At 36.3% G+C, this 23,197-nt stretch overlaps 2 protein-coding genes across 3 annotated transcripts; one reads left to right on the top strand and one right to left on the bottom strand.

Annotated features, from left to right (window-relative positions):
* The first annotated feature begins 10,819 nt into the window (after positions 1-10,819).
* LOC130940996 (uncharacterized) lies at positions 10,820-16,618 on the top strand. Of its 2 annotated transcripts, XM_057869323.1 has the most exons (5): positions 10,820-11,202; positions 11,303-11,397; positions 11,992-12,164; positions 12,344-12,544; positions 12,884-16,618. In XM_057869323.1, the coding sequence occupies exons 4-5, from the start codon at positions 12,424-12,426 to the stop codon at positions 16,288-16,290; spliced, it is 3,528 nt and encodes a 1,175-aa protein (XP_057725306.1). In that variant the 5' UTR covers positions 10,820-11,202; positions 11,303-11,397; positions 11,992-12,164; positions 12,344-12,423; the 3' UTR covers positions 16,291-16,618. The 2 variants fall into 2 exon arrangements, with proteins under 2 accessions (XP_057725306.1, XP_057725305.1); XM_057869322.1 differs by lacking the exon at positions 11,992-12,164 and having other exon boundaries at positions 12,884-16,617.
* A 958-nt stretch (positions 16,619-17,576) lies between these two features.
* Positions 17,577-22,124, bottom strand: LOC130941526 (uncharacterized aarF domain-containing protein kinase At5g05200, chloroplastic). Its single transcript, XM_057870066.1, has 10 exons — positions 21,708-22,124; positions 21,156-21,298; positions 20,921-21,034; positions 20,392-20,580; positions 20,153-20,308; positions 19,644-19,909; positions 19,426-19,523; positions 19,100-19,278; positions 18,171-18,281; positions 17,577-17,963 (listed from the first exon to the last, which is right to left on the bottom strand). Exons 1-10 carry the CDS (start codon positions 21,904-21,906, stop codon positions 17,787-17,789), a joined length of 1,632 nt encoding a protein of 543 aa, XP_057726049.1. The 5' UTR covers positions 21,907-22,124; the 3' UTR covers positions 17,577-17,786.
* Between the last annotated feature and the right edge of the window lie 1,073 nt (positions 22,125-23,197).

Below are 23,197 nucleotides of genomic sequence, written 5' to 3'. Positions count from 1 at the left end.
AGTTACTAGGGTTTACAGAAATAAATCTAAGTGCAGAAATCCACTTCCGGGGCCCACTTTGGTGTGTGTTTGGGCTGAGCTTGAGCTTTACACATGCAGAGGCTTCTCTTGGAGTTAAACGCCAAGTTGTAACGTGTTTTTGGCGTTTAACTCTAGTTTGTGACGTATTTCTGGCGTTTTACTCCAAAATGCAGCATGGAACTGGCGTTGAACGCCAGTTTGCATCATCTAAAATCGAATAAAGTATAAACTATTATATATTTTTGGAAAGCTCTGGATGTCTACTTTCCAACGCCGTTGAGAGCGTGCAATTTGGAGTTCTGTAGCTCTAGAAAATCTATTTTGAGTGCAGGGAGGTCAGAATCCAACAGCATCAGCAGTCCTTTGTCAGCCTCCTATCAGATTTTTGCTCAGGTCCCTCAATTTCAGCCAGAAAATACCTGAAATCAACGAAAAACACACAAAATCATAGTAAAGTCCAGAAATGTGAATTTTGCATAAAAACTAATGAAAATATCCCTAAAAGTAGCTAAATCCTACTAAAAACTACCTAAAAATAATGCCAAAAAGCATATAAATTATCCGCTCATCAGGAACCAAAGGAATCTGAGGCTCATACAGAGACTATAAAGATTCCACTGAACTTACTGTTGCCATTCATGAGCTCTGATGAGTATTCTTCCTTTGAAGAGGATGAAGATATGGCTGAAGAGCAAGTTGTTCGGTATCTAGGAGCAATCATGAAGTTGAATGTCAAGTTATTTGGTAATGAGACTTGGGAGGATGAACCTCCATTACTCATCAATGAACTGAATGCCTTAGTGCAGAAGAAATTACCCCAGAAGAAATCGGATCCCGGAAGGCTCTTAATACCTTGTACCATAGGCACCATGACCTTTGAGAAGGCTCTGTGTGACCTGGGGTCAGGTATAAACCTCATGCCACTTTCTGTAATGGAGAAACTAGGGATCTTTGAGGTTCAAGCTGCAAGAATCTCACTAGAGATATCAGACAAATCAATGAAACAGGCTTATAGACTTGTAGAGGATGTCTTAGTGAAGGTTGAAGGCCTTTACATCCCTGCTGACTTCATAATCCTAGACACTGGGAAGGATGAGGATGAATCCATCATCCTTAGAAGACCCTTCCTAGCCATAGAAAGGGCTGTGATTGATGTAGACAGAGGAGAGTTAGTCCTTCAATTGAATGAGGACTACCTTGTGTTTAAGGCTCAAGGATCTTCTTCTATATACATGGAGAAGAAGTATGAAAAGCTTGATCCAATTCTCTCCATACAAAGTCAAGCAGAGCCCCCACATTCAAACTCTAAGTTTGGTGTTGGGAGGCCATAATCATGCTCTGAGTATCTGTGAAGCTCTGTAAGAGCTTACTGTCAAGCTATTGACATTAAAGAAGCGCTTGTTGGGAGGCAACCCAATCTTATTTATCTATGCTAATTACTTTTTCATTTCATTTTCCATTGTTAAGTTTATGTTTTCTTTAGGTTGATGATCATGTGGAGTCACAAAAACAGCTGCAGAATTAAGGCGGAATCAAAAATAGCATCAAAAACAGCACACCCTGGAGGATAGACTTACTGGCATTTAAACGTCAGTAAAGATAGCAGAATGGGCGTTTAACGCCCAGTCTGGCACCATTCTGGACGTTAAACGCCAGAATTGGCAGACAGACTGGCGTTTAATGCCAGAAAAGGGTGTCTGGCTGGCGTTAAATGCCAGAATTGGCAGACAGACTGGTGTTTAATGCCAGAAAAGGGTGTCTGGCTGGCGTTAAATGCCAGAATTGGCAGACAGACTAGCATTTAACGCCAGAAAAGGGAGTCTGGCTGGCATTTAAACTCCAGTAAGGATAGCAGAATGGGTGTTTAACGCCCAGTCTGGCAGCATTCTGGGCGTTAAATGCTAGAATTGACAGACAGACTGGCGTTTAACGCCAGATAGGGGCATCATCCTGGCGTTTAACATCAGGAAAGGCAGCAGACTGGCGTTTAACCGCCAAAAAGGGCTTCCAGGGCATTTAAACGCCAGAAAGGTGCAGGGACTAGAATTTCTTGATACCTCAGGATCTGTGGACCCCACAGAATTCCCACCCACCCCAACTCAATCTCTTCACCACTCACATCCATCCACTATTTCCCAAAAACCCATCATAAAACCCCACCTACCCCACCATTCAAATTCAAAACACCTCCCTCCTAAACCCAACCCTTTCTTACACAAATTCCCTCTCTCTTACCCTATAAATACCCCTCCTTACCACCTTCAATTTCACACATCATAAACACTTAAGCCCCCCTTGGCCGAATTCAAAACACCCCTCTATCTCCTCCATTTCTTCTTCTTCTTCTCATTTCTTTCTTCTTTTGCTCGAGGATGAGCAAACCTTTTAAGTTTGGTGTGGAAAAAAGCTCTATTTTTTGTTTTTCCATAACTATTAATGGCACCTAAGGTCGGAGAAACCTCTAGAAAGAGGAAAAGGAAGGCAGTTGCTTCCATCTCTGAGTCATGGGAGATGGAGAGATTCATCTCAAAGGTCCATCAAGACCACTTCTATGAAGTTGTGGCCAAGAAAAGGATGATCCCCGAGGTCCCCTTCATGCTAAAAAAGAGTGAATATCTGGAGATCCGATGTGAGGTTCGGAGAAGAGGTTGGGAAGCTCTCACCAACCCCATCCAACAAGTCGAAATCTTAATGGTTCAAGAGTTCTATGCTAATGCATGGATCACTAAGAACCATGATCAAAGTATGAATCCGAACCCAAAGAATTGGCTCACAATGGTTCGGGGGAAATACTTGGATTTTAGTCCAAAAACTGTGAGGTTGGCATTCAACTTGCTAATAATGAGAGGAGATCCTCATCCTTTCACTAGAAGAGTCAACTTTGACCAAAGATTGGACCAAGTCCTCATGGACATCTATGTGGAAGGAGCCCAATGGAAGAGAGACTCCAAAGGCATGCCGGTTCAGCTGAGAAGGCCTGACCTCAAACCCGTGGCTAGAGGATGGTTGGAGTTCTTCCAACGCTCTATCATTCCTACTAGCAACGGGTCCGAAGTAACTGTGGATCGGGCTATCATGATCCATAGTATCATGATTGGAGAGGAAGTGAAAGTTCATGAGATCATACCTCTAGAACTATACAAGGTGACTGACAAGCCCTCTACTTTGGTATGGTTAGCCTTTCCTCATCTCATTTGTCACCTATGCAATTCAGCCAAAATTGTCATAGAGGAAGACATCCTCAGTGAAGAGGATATGCCCATCACTAAAAAGAGGATGGAACAAACAAGAGATCCCGTTCATGGACCTCAACAAGAGCATGAGGAAATTCCTCATCAAGAAATCCCTGAGATGCCTCAAGGGATACACTTTCCCCCCACAAAGCTATTGGGAGCAACTCAACACCTCTTTAGGAAATTTGAGTTCCAACATGGAGCAACTAAGGATGGAGCACCAAGAGCACTCCATTATCCTCCATAAAATCAGAGAGGACCAAAGAGCCATGAGGGAGGAGCAACAAAAGCAAGGAAGAGATATTGAGGAGCTAAAGCACTCCATATGATCTTCAAGAGGAAGAACTAGCCGCCGTCACTAAGGTGGACCTGTTCTTTAATTTTCTTGTTATTTGTTTTTCTATTTTTTGTTTTCTATGCTTTATGTTTTGCCTATGTTTGTGTCTTTATTACATGATCATTAGTTTTTAGAGTCTATGTCTTAAAGCTATGAATGATTCCATAAATCTCGCACCTTTCTTGAATGAAAAATCTTTTTATTTGCAAAAGAACAAGAAGTACATGAATTTCGAAATTTGTCTTGAAATTAGTTTAATTATTTTGATGCGGTGGCAATACTTCTTACTTTCTGAATGTATGCTTAAACAGTGCATGTTTGAAATTGGAATTAAGAAAAGTTTACTCTTGAAAGAATAATGAAAAAGGATACATGTTATTGGTGATCTGAAAAATCATAAAGCTGGTTCTTGAAGCAAGAAAAAGCAGTGAAAAGCAAAAGCTTTCAAAAAAATAGCCAGTAACCCTTTAAACTAAAAGGCAAGGGTAAAAAGGATCCAAGGCTTTGAGTATCAGTGGATAATAGGGCCCAAAAAGAATAAAATTCTGGCCTAAGCGGCTAAATCAAGCTGTTCCTAACCATGTGCTTGTGTCATGAAGGTCCAAGTGAAAAGCTTGAGACTGAGTGCTAAAAGTCGTGATCCCAAGCAAAAGAGTGTGCTTAAGAACTCTGGGCACCTCTAACTGGGGACTCTAGTAAAGCTGAGTCACAATCTGAAAAGGTTCACCCAGTTATGTGTCCGTGGCATTTATGTATCCGGTGATAATACTGGAAAACAAAATGCTAAGGGTCACGGCCAAGACTCATAAAGTAGCTGTGTTCAAGAATAAAAAAGAACTTAACTAGGAAAATCAATAACATTATCTGTATTTCTGAGTTCCTAAAGAGGCCAACAATTCTGAACTCCAATAGATAGAGAGATGCCAAAACCATTCAGAGGCAAAAAGCTACTAGTCCCGCTCATCTAATTAAAACTAATCTTCATTGATATTTTTGAAATTTATTGTACTTTCTCTTCTTTTTTATCTTATTTTGTTTTTGGTTTCTTGGGAAAAGCAACAATTTAAGTTTGGTGTTGTGATGAGCGGATAATTTATACGCTTTTTGGCATTATTTTTAGGTAGTTTTTAGTATGTTTTAGTTACTTTTTATTATATTTTTATTAGTTTTTATGCACAAATCACATTTCTGGACTTTACTATGAGTGTGTGTATTTTTCTGTGATTTCAGGTGTTTTCTAGCTGAAGTTGAGGGATCTGAGCAAAAATCTGATTCAGAGGCTGAGAAATGACTGTAGATGCTGTTGGATTCTGACCTCGGTGTACTCAAACGCGTTTTTCTGGAGCTACCGAAATCCAATTGGCGCGTTCTCAATTGGGCTGGAAAGCTAACATCTTGGGCTTTCCATCAATTTATAGTAGTTCATACTTTGCCCGAGATTTGATGGCCCAAACTGGCGTTCAACGCCAGCCAGAGACATTTTTTGGCGTAAAACGCCGGAACTGGCACCAAAACTGGAGTTAAATGCCTAAACTGACATCCAAGCTAGCGTTTAACTCTAGAAAAGGCCTATGCACGTGTAAAGCTCAATGCTCAGCCCAATCACACACCAAGTGGGCCCCGAAAGTAGATTTCTGCACTATCTGCACTTAGTTACTTATTTTATGTCATCCTTAGTAATTAGTTTAGTATAAATAGCACCTTTTACTATTGTATTCGAATCATATGCCATTTTTCACATTTGGGAGGCTGGCCATTCGGCCATGTCTAGACCTTTTTCTCTTATATATTTTTCAACGCTGGAGTTTCTACACCTCATAGATTAAGGTGCGGAGTTCTGCTGTTCTTCATGAACTAATGCAAGTACTATTGTTTTTCTTTCAATTCACGCTTACTTCTTCTCCAAGATATACTCTTGTACTTAATTCAATTAAGTCATAATGAAGGGGTGACCCGTGATAATCACCCACTATCTTCGTTACTCGCTTAGCCAAGATCCGCGTGCCTGACAACCACAAGTGGTCTACATGATGTTCAACGTAGTCATTGGACGACAGTCGGAGTATAGTCTCTTGGGTCTCTGATCCACGGATTTGACTTGCCTCTCCTGAAAACAGAGCATTCGAATCCGTGAGATTAGAACCTTCGTGGTAGAGGCTAGAACCAATTGGCAGCATTCTCGAGATCTGGAAAGTCTAAACCTTGTCTGTGGTATTCTGAGTAGGATCTGGAACAGAATGACTGTGACGAGCTTCAAACTCACAAATGTTGTGCGTAGTGATAGTGTGCAAAAGGATAGAAAGATCCTATTATGACACAAGTAAGAACTGACAGATGATTAGCCGTGCGGTAGTTGTGCCTGGTATTTTTCATCCGAGATGAGAGATCCGACAGTTGATTAGCCGTACAGAAACTGTACTTGGACCATTTTCACTGAGAGGACGGATGGTAGCCATTGACAACGGTGATCCACCAACATACAGCTTGCCATGGAAGGGAGCACGCATGATTGGATGAAGACAATAGGAAAGCAGAGGTTCAGAAGCAATAAAACATCTCCAAATGCTTATCTGAAATTTCCACCGATGAATTACATAAGTATCTTTATTTTAATTTACATTTTATTTATCTTTCAATTATCAAAACTCATAACCAATTGAATCTGTCTGACTAAGATTTACAGGATGACCATAGCTTGCTTCAAGCCGGCAATCTCCGTGGGATCGACCCTTACTCACGTAAGGTTTTATTACTTGGACGACCTAGCGCACTTGCTGGTTAGTTGTACCGGAGTTGTGAAAAGTGTGATCACAATTTCGTGCATCAATCAACAAGGCAGTTGCACAATTTGCTAGTTGCAACGGTCAAGCTAGTCGAAATATAAGGAGTGACTCATGTTGGGAATAAGGAGTATGACCACAATCCAATCAATCATGTGTCAAATCATTTGTTATTATTATTATATTAAAATGTTAATATAATAAGGTCTTTGATTAAATTTAGAAATTTATCATTGTGATAGTGATCATAATATTGAGAGATAAATCTTTTATAATTTAATCTAAATTGTTCTTGGTCATAGGATTATTAAGAAGGACATTAATAATCCGAAAAGATCTATATATATATATATATATATATATATATATATATATATATATATATATATATATATATATATATATTGGTCTTCATTGGATGAAGATTAATAGATCTCATTTATTAAATTATATATATAGATGGTGCATATAGAGATATGACCATTCAACTGACTCACTTTGAGAATTTCTGATGGTTATAATTATCGCATATTTGTCAATAGGATATTTTCAAGATGAATATAGTAATAGAGTTTCCTTTGACCTGTGACTGTCATTGTAATTAACAATGTATTTATTATACTTTGATTCTGGACACCTAATACCCTAGGGTGCTAGTAGAATGGATATTGGGTATGATTTAAATAGTTGTAGAATTAATGATTAATCAATAAGGAATCAATCAACTCTCGGTAAAGAGTTTGAGCTCTATGATTATAATGACTGAGATGAATAAAACTTTGGCTAAGGGGATTGAATGAATGAAGAAATGAGTTTTCTTAGGTCATTCACAGTTCGTTATAATAATGGTAACAAGTTACAGTTTGACAATTAAACCACACTCTAAGGGTTAACTAAGAGCTGGAAAGATGGAAGGAATTATACTTTGTTCTTCTGAGGTTCTTAGTAAAAATAGATTACTTCATACTATCAGGTCGTTGAGGAGTGTTGCTAGACGCCAACCTTGATTAGTAAATTTAGTATGACTAATTTACTATCCACTTAGTATTGAACCTATGGGGTCACACACTAATGAGTGTTTTAATCTTTGCTATAGAATTTATTTAATTATTATTTTGATTTGATCAAATAAAAAATTATATTAATTCAAATGGAATATTATTATATTCTTTGCTAGCACCAAGAATATAATAATAATATGATAATTGAGAATATTAAATGAGATTTGAGAATAATTAGTTATTCTATTTCTAAACTTGAATTCTAAATTTGGATGAGATCCTAACTGATTTTGTTTCAAATTGAGTTATGATATGATTCATAAATTTGAAGGATTCAGATTTAGAATTTTAAGATATCATTTAATATATATATATATATATATATATATATATATATATATATATATGTATGCCAAGAGTACAGAAAATAGATGAGAATAAAACACAAGGGCTTTATTCCTTTACCTCTACACACATAAACGTATGTGAGCCTGATTCTTGGAGAAGAATTTTATGGCGTGCAAAGAGTTGTAAGAGATTTTTCAATTTAGATCATATGTCCATTGGTCAAGGAGTTGACAGCAAAGGTTGATCTCGGTGTGGATACGCATAATGCCTATGTACCATTGAAGGAGAAAGTGATTTTTACTAGCGTACACATGTATTTAAATCTGATCTATATATTATTATTGGAATAAAGTTTAAGCACAAAATAGATCTTTAGGATTACTTTCTCTTCTTCCGCTGCGTGTTATGAACACATGGTAATCCTTCAACTCGAACGCTGACGATATAAATGAGTTGGCCCATAAAATTTATTCCACAATTATGGTCAAAAATTCACTTTTGATAGGCATTGAAATATGCTTCGTTTGGAATAAAAATAGAGAAGCCAACTCCAAACGCAAAGTGGAGGCTCAAAGAGAACCAAGGTCAGTGCAACTATAGTATACTCATCATCATCATCAAATCCAGAAATACCGTTGATTGAAAAAATTAGTGTAGATTCTTTCGTTTACCCACAAGGATCAAAGAAGAACAAGAGAAATGATAAAGAAAAAGTACAAATATCTGAAGATCTTAGCGATAAAAAATTATCAGTTGTTAATAAATTATCTCTCATGGAAGATATTAAGAATGTTAGGAAAAAGAAATTAATAAATGGGAAAAAGAAAAGAGAAGAGGAGAGGGAACATAGAGAAAAGATTATGGCAATGAAAGAAAAGGAGTTACAAATTCAAGCAGCGATAAGGAACAAGAATTACAAACTTAGAAGTATATTAAAGAAATATAGATAAATGCAAAAGAAACGGAAATAGAAAGAATGGTTAAGGAAAGGAAAAGAGAAACGGATATGCAAATACTTAATGCTGATACATCTACAATGAGTGAAAAATAACGAGTTCTTCATGAGATTGCATGTGAGAAAATAATTAATAAGTGGTTTACTTAATGGTTCCTTGTATTCATAGAGTTAAGTAGTCTGTTTTATTTTTATTGTGTATTACCCGTATGTGATATAGTATGTTTTATTCATTTGTAATGTAACTTTTAAAATTAGAAAAGAAAAAACTAGCCGTTGTGATATAGACATTGCAAAACTAGCCGATGAAAAGTAGATATTTGTTGTGGATACACTTATAAATATCAATTATCAAATATTTACAATCACAAACTCCATTTCAAAGCTAGTTTCTCACCTCAAAAGAATACTAAATATTATATTTCAATCAATGGCTAAAAAATTTGATGATATGTTTAATGAGGCTTTGTATGGTAAAAGAAGAAGGCAATATAACATACTAATGGATAATTGGATCAATAAGTGTTTGTTCAATAATTCAGAAGAAGAAAATATCGAGAGAAACTCTTTTTCAACTCCTCGAAGATGGATCAACAGAGATCGAGAAGCATGACATGATCACCTTTTTAAAGATTATTTTGCAGATGAGTTGGTGTATAATACTGACATTTTTCGACGAAGGTTTCGAATGAAAAAACACGTGTTCTTTCGGATAGTAGACGTTCTCTCAAATGTCTATCCGTATTTCTAACAGAAGGTCGATGCAACTAGGAGAAGAGACTTGTCACACTACAAAAATGCACTACTGCATACGGATGTTAGCATATGACATAGTAGCTGATGTTGTTGATGATTATGTGCGCATAGACTAGACCACCACAATTGAATGCTTGAAAAAATTTGTTGAATGTCTCATTTCGGTATTTACAAAAACTAAATTCAAATGATGTACGACGCCTGCTACATATGGCAGAGAGTCGTGACTTTCTTGGCATGAATGGTAGCAATGACTGCAAGTATTGACAATTAAAAAATTGTCCAAAAGCGTAAAAAGGTATGTACATGAGTGGTTATAGTGGGGTTGCAACCATAGTACTTGAGGTTGTAACATCTTTAGACCTTTGGATATGACATGCATTTTTTGGAGTTTCTGGTTCAACTAATGATATCAACGTGTTAGATCTGATATTCTAAATGATTGTGCTTTGGAGGTAAATTACACTATCAATGATAATAATTATACTATGAGATACTATTTAGCAGATAGTATTTATCTTGAATGGGTCACATTTTTCAAATCAATATCAAAGCCACAAGGGGAGAAACACAAGTTATTTGTATAATACCAAGAAGAGGAAAGAAAAGACGTGGAGCGAGCGTTCGAAGTGTTGCAAGCACGCTTTGCAATTATACGTGGTCCAACGCGTTTTCGAAAAAAAGAAGAAGTTTGCAAACATAACAAGAGCTTGTATTATATTGTATAATATGATTGTTAAGGATGAAAGAGACACTTATGCAAAAATTTTTACTCAAGGCCTAGAATATGACAATGTTGAAAATGACTTGTCACAATCTCAGTTGAGAGAGGAAGATTTTGCGCTATACCATTAACTGAATGAGGAGTTAATTGAACACATATGACAATTTCATAATACTTGTCGTCAACTATAGAGTTTAATTATATTTTTTATATTAAATAATTTTACAAATTAATTTAAACTCGAATTATATACTACAAATTATTATTATTTATGAAGTTATTAATTTTTTTAAATATTAATATTTTTTTAATAATAAATTATTTTTTAATTTATAAATTTTAATAATATTATTATAAAAAATTAATAAATACATTAATTTTAAATATTTTAATTAATTCAATAGAATCACAATAACGATTAATATTTTTTTTATTATTTATAACATAAAAATTAATATTGAATTATTTTTTATAACAAATAAACTATAAATAAAAATCAGGATAAGTTCTATACAGAAAATGTCTTAATTCACCAAAATAAATTCTGCTAAGTGCTGACATATGCCACGTCATATGGTTTGTTGAGAGGGACCCGCAACCTTGTGTTTCGCTTTAAAGTTTAAATAGGAGCAGCGCCGACTTTGAAAGAACGAAACCCGTTACACACTGCAAACACCTTGGCGCTGTCCCCACTCCGCATTACCCGTTTTCTCTCTCTCTCCCTTTCATTTCTCTCTTTCCAGTTTCCAATCGAAGAAGAAACCATTAGACAGTAGACACCAGAAAACACTGCACGAAAAAACACTAAAACAGAGAGAGAAAAGTAAAAGAGAAGAGACACACACTGACAAACGCAAAGAGGTTACACCCAAACAGTTATAGTTTCAGTTAACACAGAAGAAGTGACGAACTACGAAAGTCCCTATTTTCCTCCTTGTTTCTTGGTCGCAGTAGTTGACTCAAAATCAGAAAAGAAAAAAAAAAAGAAAAAAGAAAAAGAGAAAAGCCTTCCCAATTGCCTTCCCAACACGACAGATAATAACAACAGTAACCTCTCTCTCTCTCTCTCTCTCTCTCTCTCTCTCTCTTTTGAACGTTCATTCTCCTGTTATTTACTGTTACTTACTGTTGCTATTCCATTCTTCAGTCATAACCGCATATAGTAACCTAAGCTCCGCCCAAAACGACACACTTTCGTCACCGTTTCTTCGTGTTCTCTCTCCCACGCAACCTCCTCAACAGGTTCGTTATTCCTCTTCATTCCTTCAATCTTTCTCTATATCTGCAAAACATCTTCGATTTTTCGAGAATATGATCCGATCTAATTAACCTGCGTCAAGATTCAACTAAGGTGCTAGTTAATTCTTATATCTGATTCTTCATGTGAATGTCTTCTTTTTCTTCGCTTTGTTTTCTCACCTGTTCTTAAAAATTCCCCCGTTTATCGTTGTTTGAGCATTTCTTTCTTCGGTTATTTGATATATTTGACTAATTTGAGATGAATGCATATACAAGTTACATAATTAATGATGATTCGCTCTCTGCGTGCGTGAACTCAAACTTTGTCTTGTACTCTCTGAATTTCTGAGATTTTAACTTCTTGTTCTCTGTTCTTTTCCTCTGTCTGTTTTTGTCACTTCAAGTCAAAATTTTCCTTACATCATAACCGTGTGGCATTTTTGGAAAATATTAGTTAAAATAGTAGAAAAAATGGAAAAAAAAATAGTTTCTTTGGTGGCTTTCTCATTTTTATTGATTTTATATATGAAATTGCCATAGAAAATACCATGTGGTGGATAAATTATGAGAATCTTACCTTTATTTTCAAAATTTAAGGGATGTTCCTTTTCAAAGAGCATTTCCATATTCAGGAAAAGCAATTGTTCCAGTAGCAGCTGTATCTTTTGTTAGTTAGTGGTGGTGTCCACTTATTTACTAAATTGGAGTTGGTAGAATTAGCTGGTTTAAGGGCCCATGATGATAATCCACTTTGTCAAAACTTACTAAAGGTAAAGAGAGGCTGTTTCTTAATGACATATAAGTAACTATGTTGGTTTTGCTTCATCTTGCAGATTCATTTTCTTGAAATATCATAATGTTTTTCCGTCCCATAATTTACTGTCACTGTTCAGAAGAATCCTTGTTAATCTGTTGCTTCTTTTAATCCTTTTTTATAATTTTTCGCCAGCTGGATTGTTGAGTGAATATGATATATGTTTCCAAGAGTCACTCTTTGGACAATTGAATTATTGACAATTTTGGAGTAAGATGTCTGGTGAATCAGCTCCAAAAATTCGACTTGTTTTATGTCCTAAATGTCGGCAGCTTCTTCAAGAGCATCCAGATTTTGATGTGTACAAGTGTGGTGGATGTGGAACAACACTTCAAGGTAAATAAAAGAAAACATCTACAGTTTTTACTATTTTCAATTTTTCATTCAAAATCCTAAAATTAGAAAACACTGAAAATATAAATGAAAATAAAAGATGAAGCAAAAGCAGCTAGACCAAACCCTAAAATTTTTCTTTTTTTTCTGTGCACTCATGCAAACCAAATTAAGTATTCTGATGTGCCAAACAAATGTTACTGCTTCAGTAAATTGAATGGTTTTATGTATTTAAGGAATTTGTATAAAATCCTACATTATAAATGAAGATACTGATTCTATACATATAAATCTTATGTCTGTTAAATTAGAACTGAAATAATTTCGTTGCTCTCTATTCAGCTAAGAAACGAAGAAGTGGAACTTTGAACTCAGAATCCAGCGCATGTAAAACTGATGCACATCCTGTTTCTGATGATAAGCATTACAGCCATGGTGAGCAGCTAGCTATTCCTCAGGAGAGTGGTTTGAAGGTGAAAGCAACTAGCTCTTTCTCAGAAGAAAGTTCTTCTGATGGAAAGGAACAAATCCAAAATGGTGAATACAGTGGAGAGGATGTAGTTCGTTCAAAGAAGAATGATATGAAGGAAAAGGCAACTAGATCTTCCTCGGGAAAATGTTCTTTAGATGGAAATGATTTTAAGAATCAAATTCAAAATGGTGAATGCAATGGAAAGGAGGTAGTTCTCTCCCAGAAGAATGATATAAGGGAAAAAGCAATTAGATCTTCCTCAGGAGGATGTTCTCTTGATGAAAATGATCAAAGGGGTCATATTGAAAATGGTGAATGCAATAGAGAGCAGGGAGTTCTTCCTCAGGAAAATGATTTGAGTGAAAAAGCAACTAATATTTCCCCTGGAGAACATTCCTTGGGTGGAAATAACGGAAGGGAGAAAATTGGAAATGGTGAATGTGGTAGAGAGCAGGGTGTTCTTACTGATGAGAATAATTTGAGAGAAAAAGAAGCTATTTCTTCCTCAAGAGGTTGTTCTTTGGATGGAATTGATTCAAGGGAGCAAATTGAAAATGGTGAATGCAATGGAGAGCAGCTCGTTTCTTCTAAGAAGGATGGTGTGAGGGAAGAAGCACCTAGATCTTCCATAGGAGAGTGTTCTTTGGATGTAAATGGTGGAAGAGGTCAAGTTGAAAATGGTGATTGCAATGGAGAGCAGGTATTTCCTCATTGGGAGAATGGTTCAAGTGAAAAGATAAGATGTTATTTAGATAAAGATGATGGAAGGCATCAAATTCAAAATGTTGAATGCAATGGAGAGCAGCTAGTTCTTCCACGGGAGAATGGGTTGATGAAACAAGCAACTAGTTCTCCTGGCAGGAATCAAAGTCGAAATGTTGAATGCATGGGGGAGCAGCTTGGATCATTTAGTCTATCAGATGAAGTTGCAGAAGAGATGGATAGCCATAAATTCTCAGATATCAGGAGGCATAAAAGAGTGTCAAACAAAGGTTTTTCAAAGGAGCTAGCTAACAGTGAAATTAAGGGCTCATCGAAATCAGTGGCAGAAAATTTAGTAGAAAAAGCAAATGATTCAAAGCTGGAACTCGCAAGAGAAGAGCCAAGTAATGAAAATATGCCAGAAAAAGGAGCAGAAGAAGAGTTAATTTGGGCAGTGGGCAAAGATGTCAATAATGATAAATCAGCTCTGGCAGGGGTAAAGTATGAAGTGGACATCAGCGGAGGTAGTTTGGAAGGAGCAGCAGGAGAGTTAAACAATGAAAACTTGTCAGTAAAAGGGGAAGGACATGAGTTAATTTCTGAATTGGGTGGAAAAGATGCTAATGATGCCCAACCGGCTCTAGCAGAAAATCCCAGAAGCATCCAATCAACGGGTGCGAAATCTGAAGCTGACATTACCATAAGCACTTCTACTGCCAAAGGATCAAGTACTGAGAACTTTGTCTCTGAAAAGGGAAACATTGCTCAATGTAAACTTGAAGAAGGTACACAAGATCAGAAAAAAGTTCACCAGAGTTTTGACTGTGTAAGATCCGTGGATGTTGATCCCACAGAAGTAGCTAATACCAGCACAGAGTTTAGTGGTACTCTTGGAGAATTGCCTAAATCTCCAGCTACCAGAAGCCTTCATGCTTATGATGGCAGCATCTCTTCTAATGATGGAGTGTACGAGCAGTTCCCTAGTCTAGATTCTTTCGAGAACTCTTATACCGTTGTCAATGATGTTCTTGAGGGAAACTCGAGAAAGGGAAAAGGCCTTGTTGATTGCTATGGAGATCTTGAGACCCAACACCAATCATATTTTCTAGGAGCAAAGAGGCATCATGTTGTGAGAGACAGAAGATGGAATCCAAACCAAGTTCTGGAGTACACCAGACATGGTCGTTCACATGGTATGAGGACAAGAGATGATTTTTCATCCAACATGCCCTTCCACCGAAGCAGTTCCCAATCCGGCTACGAAAGTGGCAGCCCTTTAAGTCAAACGCTTGATGAGCTCTATGCCAGCTCAAGCTTTGTTTCACCGGACTCCTGTGAGGACCCTGACCAAGAAAAGATGAAACTGATGAGAATTGTTTATAAATTGCAAGATCAACTTAACAGAACCAGATACATGAGTGGGGAAACAAATGGAAGATCATCCATGGATGTCTCTTATAAGGGAAATCATCTTTCAACATACCATAGCCACGACCTTCTTGAAAGAAGATTTCATCACGGTCTTGATTACCCTAGGTGTGAGGGAAGATGTAGCCACGGAAGCAATTGGCGTCGAAGGCATAACTATTCACAACCATATTTATCTGAGCCAACATGCAGTACACACCTTGTTGATCATCCTTGTTATCATTGTTGTCCCCAAGAGTGGCAATGCTCGGCAGAGTTGCCGCCGCGTGTTCTTTACACTCATGAAGATCTATGCAGGTACCACCCAGGTCCCAGTTGTTCATCTCACCACTCTCTTCCTTCAAGTCCACAATGGTTCATGAGCCCCAAAATCCCAGGATATGACCTTGAAACAAAATCCTGTGATCAAATACATAGAGTGGCTGAGATGAAGAATTATTTAAGGGAGAAACAGAACTTGAACAAGCGACATTACCGGCCAGTAGCAGGTGGAGCACCTTTCGTGACCTGTCACAAATGCTTCAAGCTGCTGCAGATGCCTGCAGATTTTCTCCTTTTCAAAAGGGTATGTCATCAGCTAAAATGTGGCGCATGTTCAGAGGTACTTAAGTTTTCACTGCAGAACCAAAGCCATATAGTTTCATATGGTGCACCAAGTACTCCGGGTCTCCAATCAAGTCAACTTGATGAACAAAATGAGATGATCATTGACAACAATCTAAATTCTGCATCTCATGCCAACAATGATCATTCTTCTCATGCCGACCCTGTTTCATATTCCGATGATTTTGGCCATTCCATCAGCAAGAGCTATTCCTCAGAAGGTGATCCTGTTTCTCTGACACCGTTACATCCCTCACATGGCAATGAAGATCATAAACAAAGTGTTTTTTCAAATGGTAACTTTGAGCCTATCACAGAGGAGAATAATATTGCTTCAAGAGGTCCTAGTGAAATAGCTATGCATTCCTCCAATGTGTCAGGATCTGAAAAATTGCCACCGGAAATTGAGGGCATAAGGTCTCAACAAAAAAGCTCGCCACTTCATCAATTGATGGGTTATTCTTCACCAAGTCAAGTGATAAGAGGGGTTAATTCCCCTCTTGAATATAAAGAGACCATTTTCAAAGTGGAAAATGATATATGATCCTAGTCATAACAAAATCTAAAGTGAAGTTTATCGGAATCTTAGGTTGAGTGATGAGTAATGAGAAGCATACATGCAATGAATTATCTTGTTTTAGATTTCTTGTAGCTGTTTGGTGTATAGACTATAGAACAAGGACAATGAGATTGACTTGTTTCCCTAGAAGTAAATTAGCAAATTTTATGTGCAACACGGCTCAGCAACATATGCTGAATAATATGTAATTGTAAAAGTTTGATTTTAGTGTACATACCAGTAATTGTTGTGTGTATATCTTAAGTTCAAAAAGATATCCCTCGTTCATATTTTCAGGGAAGGAAAATGAGTCCATTCACACGTAATTAGTATCTCTAAGCCTGTAGTTGACCCAAAAATGGTTAAAGACTTAAAGATTAACATTTTCACACATTTTGTTTCAAATTAATTTCTAAGTAGATAATTTTAAACTTTTATTGTAATACCATATCTTTGTTTTAAATATTTCTAAATTCAAGAATACAACATTTTATTGATTTATATAAGTGACAAATACTACCTTATTTTTTTCTTTCTTATTTTCTTTGTCAAAATCAATTTATATACTCTTCATAGGCCAATTATTTAGCATCATTTTTGAAATATGCTTTGTTTGAACCGCTAAGTTTATTGTAATTTCAACTAATTTCATATTCATAGCCGTAACTGGTTTCTAACAATTTCAATAAAGAAATGTTACTTGAACAACCTGGTGTGCCAGCTCTTCCACCTGTTTGTCGCAATGCAATTTTGTCAATGAATCAAGTTAATTAGTCTCTCCGCCAGTGACTTTAATGCGTTACTAAAAAACTGATATAGAGCTTTAACAATTATTGTAGTATGTTATTAGACAAGTTGACATAATTAAAAATGTGTTTGAAAAACCAATTTGATCATCACATGAAAACTAGAAGACTAATTTAATTATAAGATGAAAATTAGAGGACTAACTTAATTTATTAAAACTCCTTGTTACTATTGTATATTATATAATTAGAAAGAGTATATAGTTATAATTATTAAAACATAATAGATATAATATTGGTTTCTCTTTTTTGGGTTTTTTTCGGTATCTTTCAGTCCAACTGGTGAAAGACTACTCCGTCACAAATTGAAATTGCATTTGAAGATTTGCCATTAGCTATATGCATAATGCGGCATTTTTATTATTATAAAAGAAACCATCCTTTTTTTTTTTGTCTTGAAGAAACAATCCTCAGATCTTTTTATTTTTCCTTTTCCGGGTCCGGTACACCGTACACAAGTCCAAATGACTGAACATCTGATTAACATTTCCTTGTAATTACAAATTTCTAACTTGTAACTGAAGTTGGTATGATAGTGGTGACAAGTGAATCTCCAATGGAATCATCAGAAAATTAAGTCCCAACTATGGAATACTTATTTACAAAAATAACCTTGTCGAGATACAACTTCTTTGAACTAAAATTAGGTACATTTAAACTTTTGATAATGACAGATTAATAACTGTCTCTATACCTGTTTCTTCTGTTGGAGGCAATGGAAATCCTCTGATCTCGAAGCATGTTCAAATTGGGAGCCAGCAACCGAGTGTAGCGATCAAAATACAAGAGCTGCTTCAAGAGAAGCGCAAATTCTCGAGGAAACTTCAATCCGTATGATTCACTAACTCGAACCTGTTGCACGCACATGAAAATGAAGTATATTAACAATCAGATTCAAGAAAACCAACATCCAGCTTAAGAAATTTCTCAGAAAAGGAGTATCACTGTCATAAATGGATCTCCCAAGTTTATGACCATGGAATGTTGAAAAGTGGCAATGCTTCAAATAGCAGTAGCCACTTCTCATTGATTTGCAACCTAAGTTCAACTATAGCTTACCACATCAAGGAAGAGTGCATTCATTTGCCTCTCATCGAAAACTATATTAGCAGAAACAGTGGTTGCATTATTCCCGCTTGCGGTTGCTACAACTAGTTCACTGTCCAGCTCCTGCATTTGAATTAAGCATATGCACAAAAACAAAATGCAATAAAAATCAACTCGTGTGGGGAGTACTCTTAGAAAGTCAGTCACTCTTTGATAGAAGTATTTCTCTACAACAATGAAAATAAATTTTCTCAAGGTGATTGGTCCAAACTGTAGAAACAGCCACTGGAATAATTATTAGGTTAGGATGCATACATTACACCCTTTGGGTGCGGCCTTATCCCAGACCTAACGAAGGATGCTTGTGCACTAGACTGCTCTTTATTCTTTGCCAATTAAATAACTAAACTCACTAAATCACTAGCTACTCACACGAAACCAACCTAACTACAGTATAGACTACCACCTAATAAGATAGGATTTTAATTTGTTTTTAAGCCAAACATTTACCATATTTGCAACTTACAAACAATTCTCCGCCAAAATGATACTAGCGTGCACACATCAGTATACATATACATAGATATGCAGTGTTTCTACAGAAATGCACAAACATAAGGGAGTGACATGCCATTTTTTCACATGACCACCTTGTGTGTATCACTATTAATCTTTCTTTTATGAAATGTCATGTGAAGGTCCCACCTCTTAAATTAATGGTGAGACATCACACAAAACTAAAATATGTGAAGAAAAGAGCTACTCCCCATACTATGTAATCGATCTCATGACCATGTTGTGTGGAGAGAGAGAGAGAGAGAGAGAGAGAGAGAGAGAGAGAGAGAGAGAGAACCGGCACGGAGCTTTATAACTTCTATACTTAATATGTCTCGAGATGGACTATGGCTATATAACAAGTATCAGGGAGTTACAGTGCTCACCTTTATCGATGAGAATACTTTTTCCAAATCTCCTGCGAAGGCCTTAACATCAACATCCTTATTCGTAGCACCCATTTCAATTAAGGAAGATGCCATAGAGTCATAATCGTCAATGGCAATTGAACCCAAGAAGACTTCCATAGCAGCCCATGTTTTGGGGGATATACGCCCAACAATTCCTGTTTATTAAAATGTGAAACTTCTTATAGATTGTACATGCTACAGAAAAATATGAAACTTTTAACTGATGATGACAAACACCACAACAAATGTTATAACTTAAGTAGAATTATTTGTAAATCATGAACAAGGAAGATAAAGCATACCAAAGTCAAGAAACCCAATACGGCCATCCCGTAGAAGCCATAGATTTCCTGCATGTACATCTGCATGAAAAGACTCACATGCAAGTAAACTTCCAAACCTGCACTTTCATACCAAGATCCACAAGTTCATATTTAAGAGTCACTATACATGTCTTCAGATAAATAAAAAAGGGGAACACACAGAAACATTAATTGCAAAAGGAAACTCAGAGCAATACCACACATTGAGAGCAGTTATAAGGCTGGTTTCTGGATTCGGAACAAGAGAACTTATGGAATCTAGATCAGTTAGAGGAACACCATAAAGTCTCTGCATAGTTAAAACCTTCTGTGTACTGCAGTATTGATACACTTTCGGAGCTGTTGCCTCCCTTGTGAGTCCCATGTTTTCCAAATATCTCCTGAAAGCCTCAATATTTGCAGCCTCCTTTTGAAAGTCAACTTCTTCAAGCATAGACTCCCTTATGTCTTTAACAATACCAACCTACTTGACAGATGCGCATTACAAGCAAGTTCTAGCCACTGGCGTTTACAATGATGAAAACCATAATAATGAACAAATGAAAATAGCAGTTCTAAAATTGTTTTTAATGTAGAAAAGTAGAAAGAACAAGAAATTTGGTGAATGGAACAAGAACACTGTACTCTTCCTGAATAGATACTTAAAAAGGTATCATTCTTCATATTGTAAACAAAATATGCAAGGAAAGTGGTCAATTGTTTATACCAGCGATGTTCGGCTTATTTCAGGATTCAAGAACTCCAATATCCGAGCAACAACATAAACAAAATTAAGATCTGCCACTAAGACATCCTCTATTCCTGGTTTTAAGACCTTTATCACCACATCCTCCTGGCTGCCTTTTAGCCTTGCACCATGAACCTAGATGTAATATATACCAATTGCATTAGCAGCAGCGAAAGCAACACACAAGAAAAGTTGTTCTTAAAGAGATTTTAAAATACCTGTGCTATAGAGGCAGAAGCAATAGGAGTTGGATCAACGTACTCATATACACTTTCTATTGGTCTTCCTAATTCCTTACGCAATATTGATTGGATTTCCTCAAAAGGAACAGGAGGAGCTTTATCGAAACAGTTCTGAAATTCTTGTACATACTCAGGTGGAAAGAGTGTAGGAGCTGATGCTATGAACTGCCAACCAGAAATATAATCAACAGACATCAATTATCAGAGGTGGAAAGAATTTTTGTAAAAGATCATATCAAGTGGTAATAAAATTTTATCTTCTGTACTAAGTACTAACATTTTCCAACTCCAAATAAATGAATATTGAACACAACAGTTAAAACACCTAAGCCTTATTCCATTAAGTGGGATTAACTATGTAGATCAAATGATACCATAATGCCCTAACATGAACATGTTTCCATGAACCAATATGGAGTTATCCTATACTGTAATAATCAAGCATAATAAGTTTTTACTTATCAAATAGAAACAGGAAAGAGCGAGTTGGGGAATCAACTCATACCTGACCTAATTTGATGTATGTTGCACCCATGCGTTCAAATAGCCTCCTCAAATAAAAGGGGGAAAGTAAACCAAGCTGCAGTTCAGGCGGCAACCCAGCAGATGAATTTGACAACTACAAATTGTTGCAAAAGAGTTAATACTCCTAATTTTTCACTAAAAAAATTATCAAGAAAGATATTGACACATTAACTTATGTTCCAAAAGAAACATGCATATAAGTGTCTTAGTTATACCTTTGATAAATCAGTCAACCACTCTTGACCGACCCCAACGAGGGCTTGAACGCCTTGAGCCAGCCTAAAGACTCCCCTAGGGCCTGTGTTGATGGATGTCTGCACAATGTCTTCCACCAGCTTGGGCAAGTTTTCAATGTTATCTGATGCGATTTAAAGCAAATCCTAGTTTGTTAAATTTGACACTCCAACATATAATTAAAAGAAGAACAAAATCACAATTTTAAATGAAAACGTGAGAAATTATTGTTCCTTAGTGAAACAAGATTCACACCATGTAATCCCTTTAAATGATTTGCAGAACTCTATTGATTTTAACATCCGATCCTTTAGCAGAAAGAGTCAATCAGATTCAGATTCTAAAACAAATGAAGCGTGACAAACGAATCCAATAATCTTACTTCAGAAACTAAAAAATAGAAATTGGAGGAAATTTTTATTTGTTTTGCAAAATTAAGTCCTGAACTGTAAAATCCAATTAACGGCCAACAAAAGCTAACAGCAACAAACCAAAAAGCATCGCAGAAGTTTCTAATTTTATTGAAAATGGACCTTGGATACGGCGAGAGGAGAAAAGGTCCTGAGCTTGAGCATAGCGAGCGAAGAGAGTGAAACCCTTTGACTTGGAATTGGAATGAGCTCTGGTGTTAGAAATTGAAGGAAGAGAAAAACGAAGAGAATGGTGGTGGTGGTGGTGGTGGAAGGGGAGTGGCAAACGAAGAGTACCACCTCTGAGGCCCGAAACCGCCATTGGTGAACTGAAATTGAAGAGCTGAGAGCTGAGAGTGAAGTGTGTGTGGAACTGAAAAGGCCGCGTGGAGTGTTGGATTCAGTTCAGTGTTCACGCGGAGGAGGTTGTGTTATGAATTTGGAGTTTTTCTATTTTTCCATGGTTTGATTGTTACGTTGATTTTTATGGTGGTTGCAGTGACCAATTTGAACAAACCACCCAACACCCATGCAAAAGACACAAACCATGGGTGTAATAATTAGTACTACTACTTTGTCCCGTAACTAACGTTTGTTTCGAAGTATTAGTACCAGAAATTCATGATTATATTTGTTGATTTAGAGATTGATATTAAAATTTTTGTTTTTGTCTTTAAAATTTTAGTATTTTAGTACTTTTAAAAAGTGAAGATACAGAAAACTAAAATGTTTAGAAATAGAAACTGAAATTTTAATAACATTTTATACATAAAATACCCTCATTTCAATTAATTAATTCTAATTTTATCTTTTGTACAAATTAAACTAGAGTTTCATTCTTGTTTTAATTTCTGTCTCCCATTTTACACCAAACAGAATACTGAAATTTATTTCTATCTCTGTCTCTTAGTCTCAGTCTTTTAATCTTTGTCTCTCCACCAAATACTACCTTAGATTTGGGATGCCTCCTATTTTGACATCTAATATTTTAATTATGTTATTTTTATTCCAAAATATTTAAAATAGTATCAATATTATTTATCTTAAATTTTTCACTTACACTTAATGGAGATGATGTCATATATTAAATCTCAATCAGGCTTCACCCATTAAAAAAAATAGACAAATCGACCCCTATTACCGAATGACAAACGATTCTCCGCTGATGTGTCAGATAACAGTACCAAATGTCAGTTCCAAAAAGTTAGAGAGACTAAAAACCCTCTTTATCTCTTATTCTTCTTCCTTCTTCCTTCCTTCATCAATGACGGATTCCACTGCCATCTCTTACACAACCACTAAACTTCATTCTCCATTCACCTCAAGGATCTACCATTTAAAACCCTTTTAACTCCGTACACAACCTTCTCTCTATCTCTTCTTCTTCTTGAATATACTTTTTTTCAACACACACAGAAACAATCTCAAGCTACAATTTTTCCTCTTTTTTCTCTTATTTTGTGAGGTGCTTCACTATTGTCTGATGTCATCGCTCTCTGCCGCATTTGCCACCATTTTTTCCTTCCTCTATCACCGATAGCTCTCTGCTCTCTATCACCTACAGAGCTCTGTCTCCACCTAAAACTTTTCGCATTCTACCGTCTGCACTCTCT

Source organism: Arachis stenosperma, chromosome 7 (assembly GCF_014773155.1).
Source record: "Arachis stenosperma cultivar V10309 chromosome 7, arast.V10309.gnm1.PFL2, whole genome shotgun sequence".
NCBI lineage: Eukaryota > Viridiplantae > Streptophyta > Magnoliopsida > Fabales > Fabaceae > Arachis > Arachis stenosperma.
The sequence above is the reverse complement of the archived record's forward strand: the minus strand, read 5'-3'. Positions and strand labels throughout refer to the sequence as shown.

Coding starts and splice junctions, on each gene's coding strand:
- LOC130940996 (XM_057869323.1), top strand. CDS start 12,424: ATGTCTGGTGAATCAGCTCCAAAAATTCGACTTGTTTTATGTCCTAAA. Junction 12,545..12,883: donor ATGTGGAACAACACTTCAAG/GTAAATAAAAGA, acceptor CTCTCTATTCAG/CTAAGAAACGAAGAAGTGGA.
- LOC130941526 (XM_057870066.1), bottom strand. CDS start 21,906: ATGGCGGTTTCGGGCCTCAGAGGTGGTACTCTTCGTTTGCCACTCCCC. Junction 19,910..20,152: donor AAATAAGCCGAACATCGCTG/GTATAAACAATT, acceptor TCTGTCAAGTAG/GTTGGTATTGTTAAAGACAT. Junction 17,964..18,170: donor ATGCACTCTTCCTTGATGTG/GTAAGCTATAGT, acceptor TGCGTGCAACAG/GTTCGAGTTAGTGAATCATA.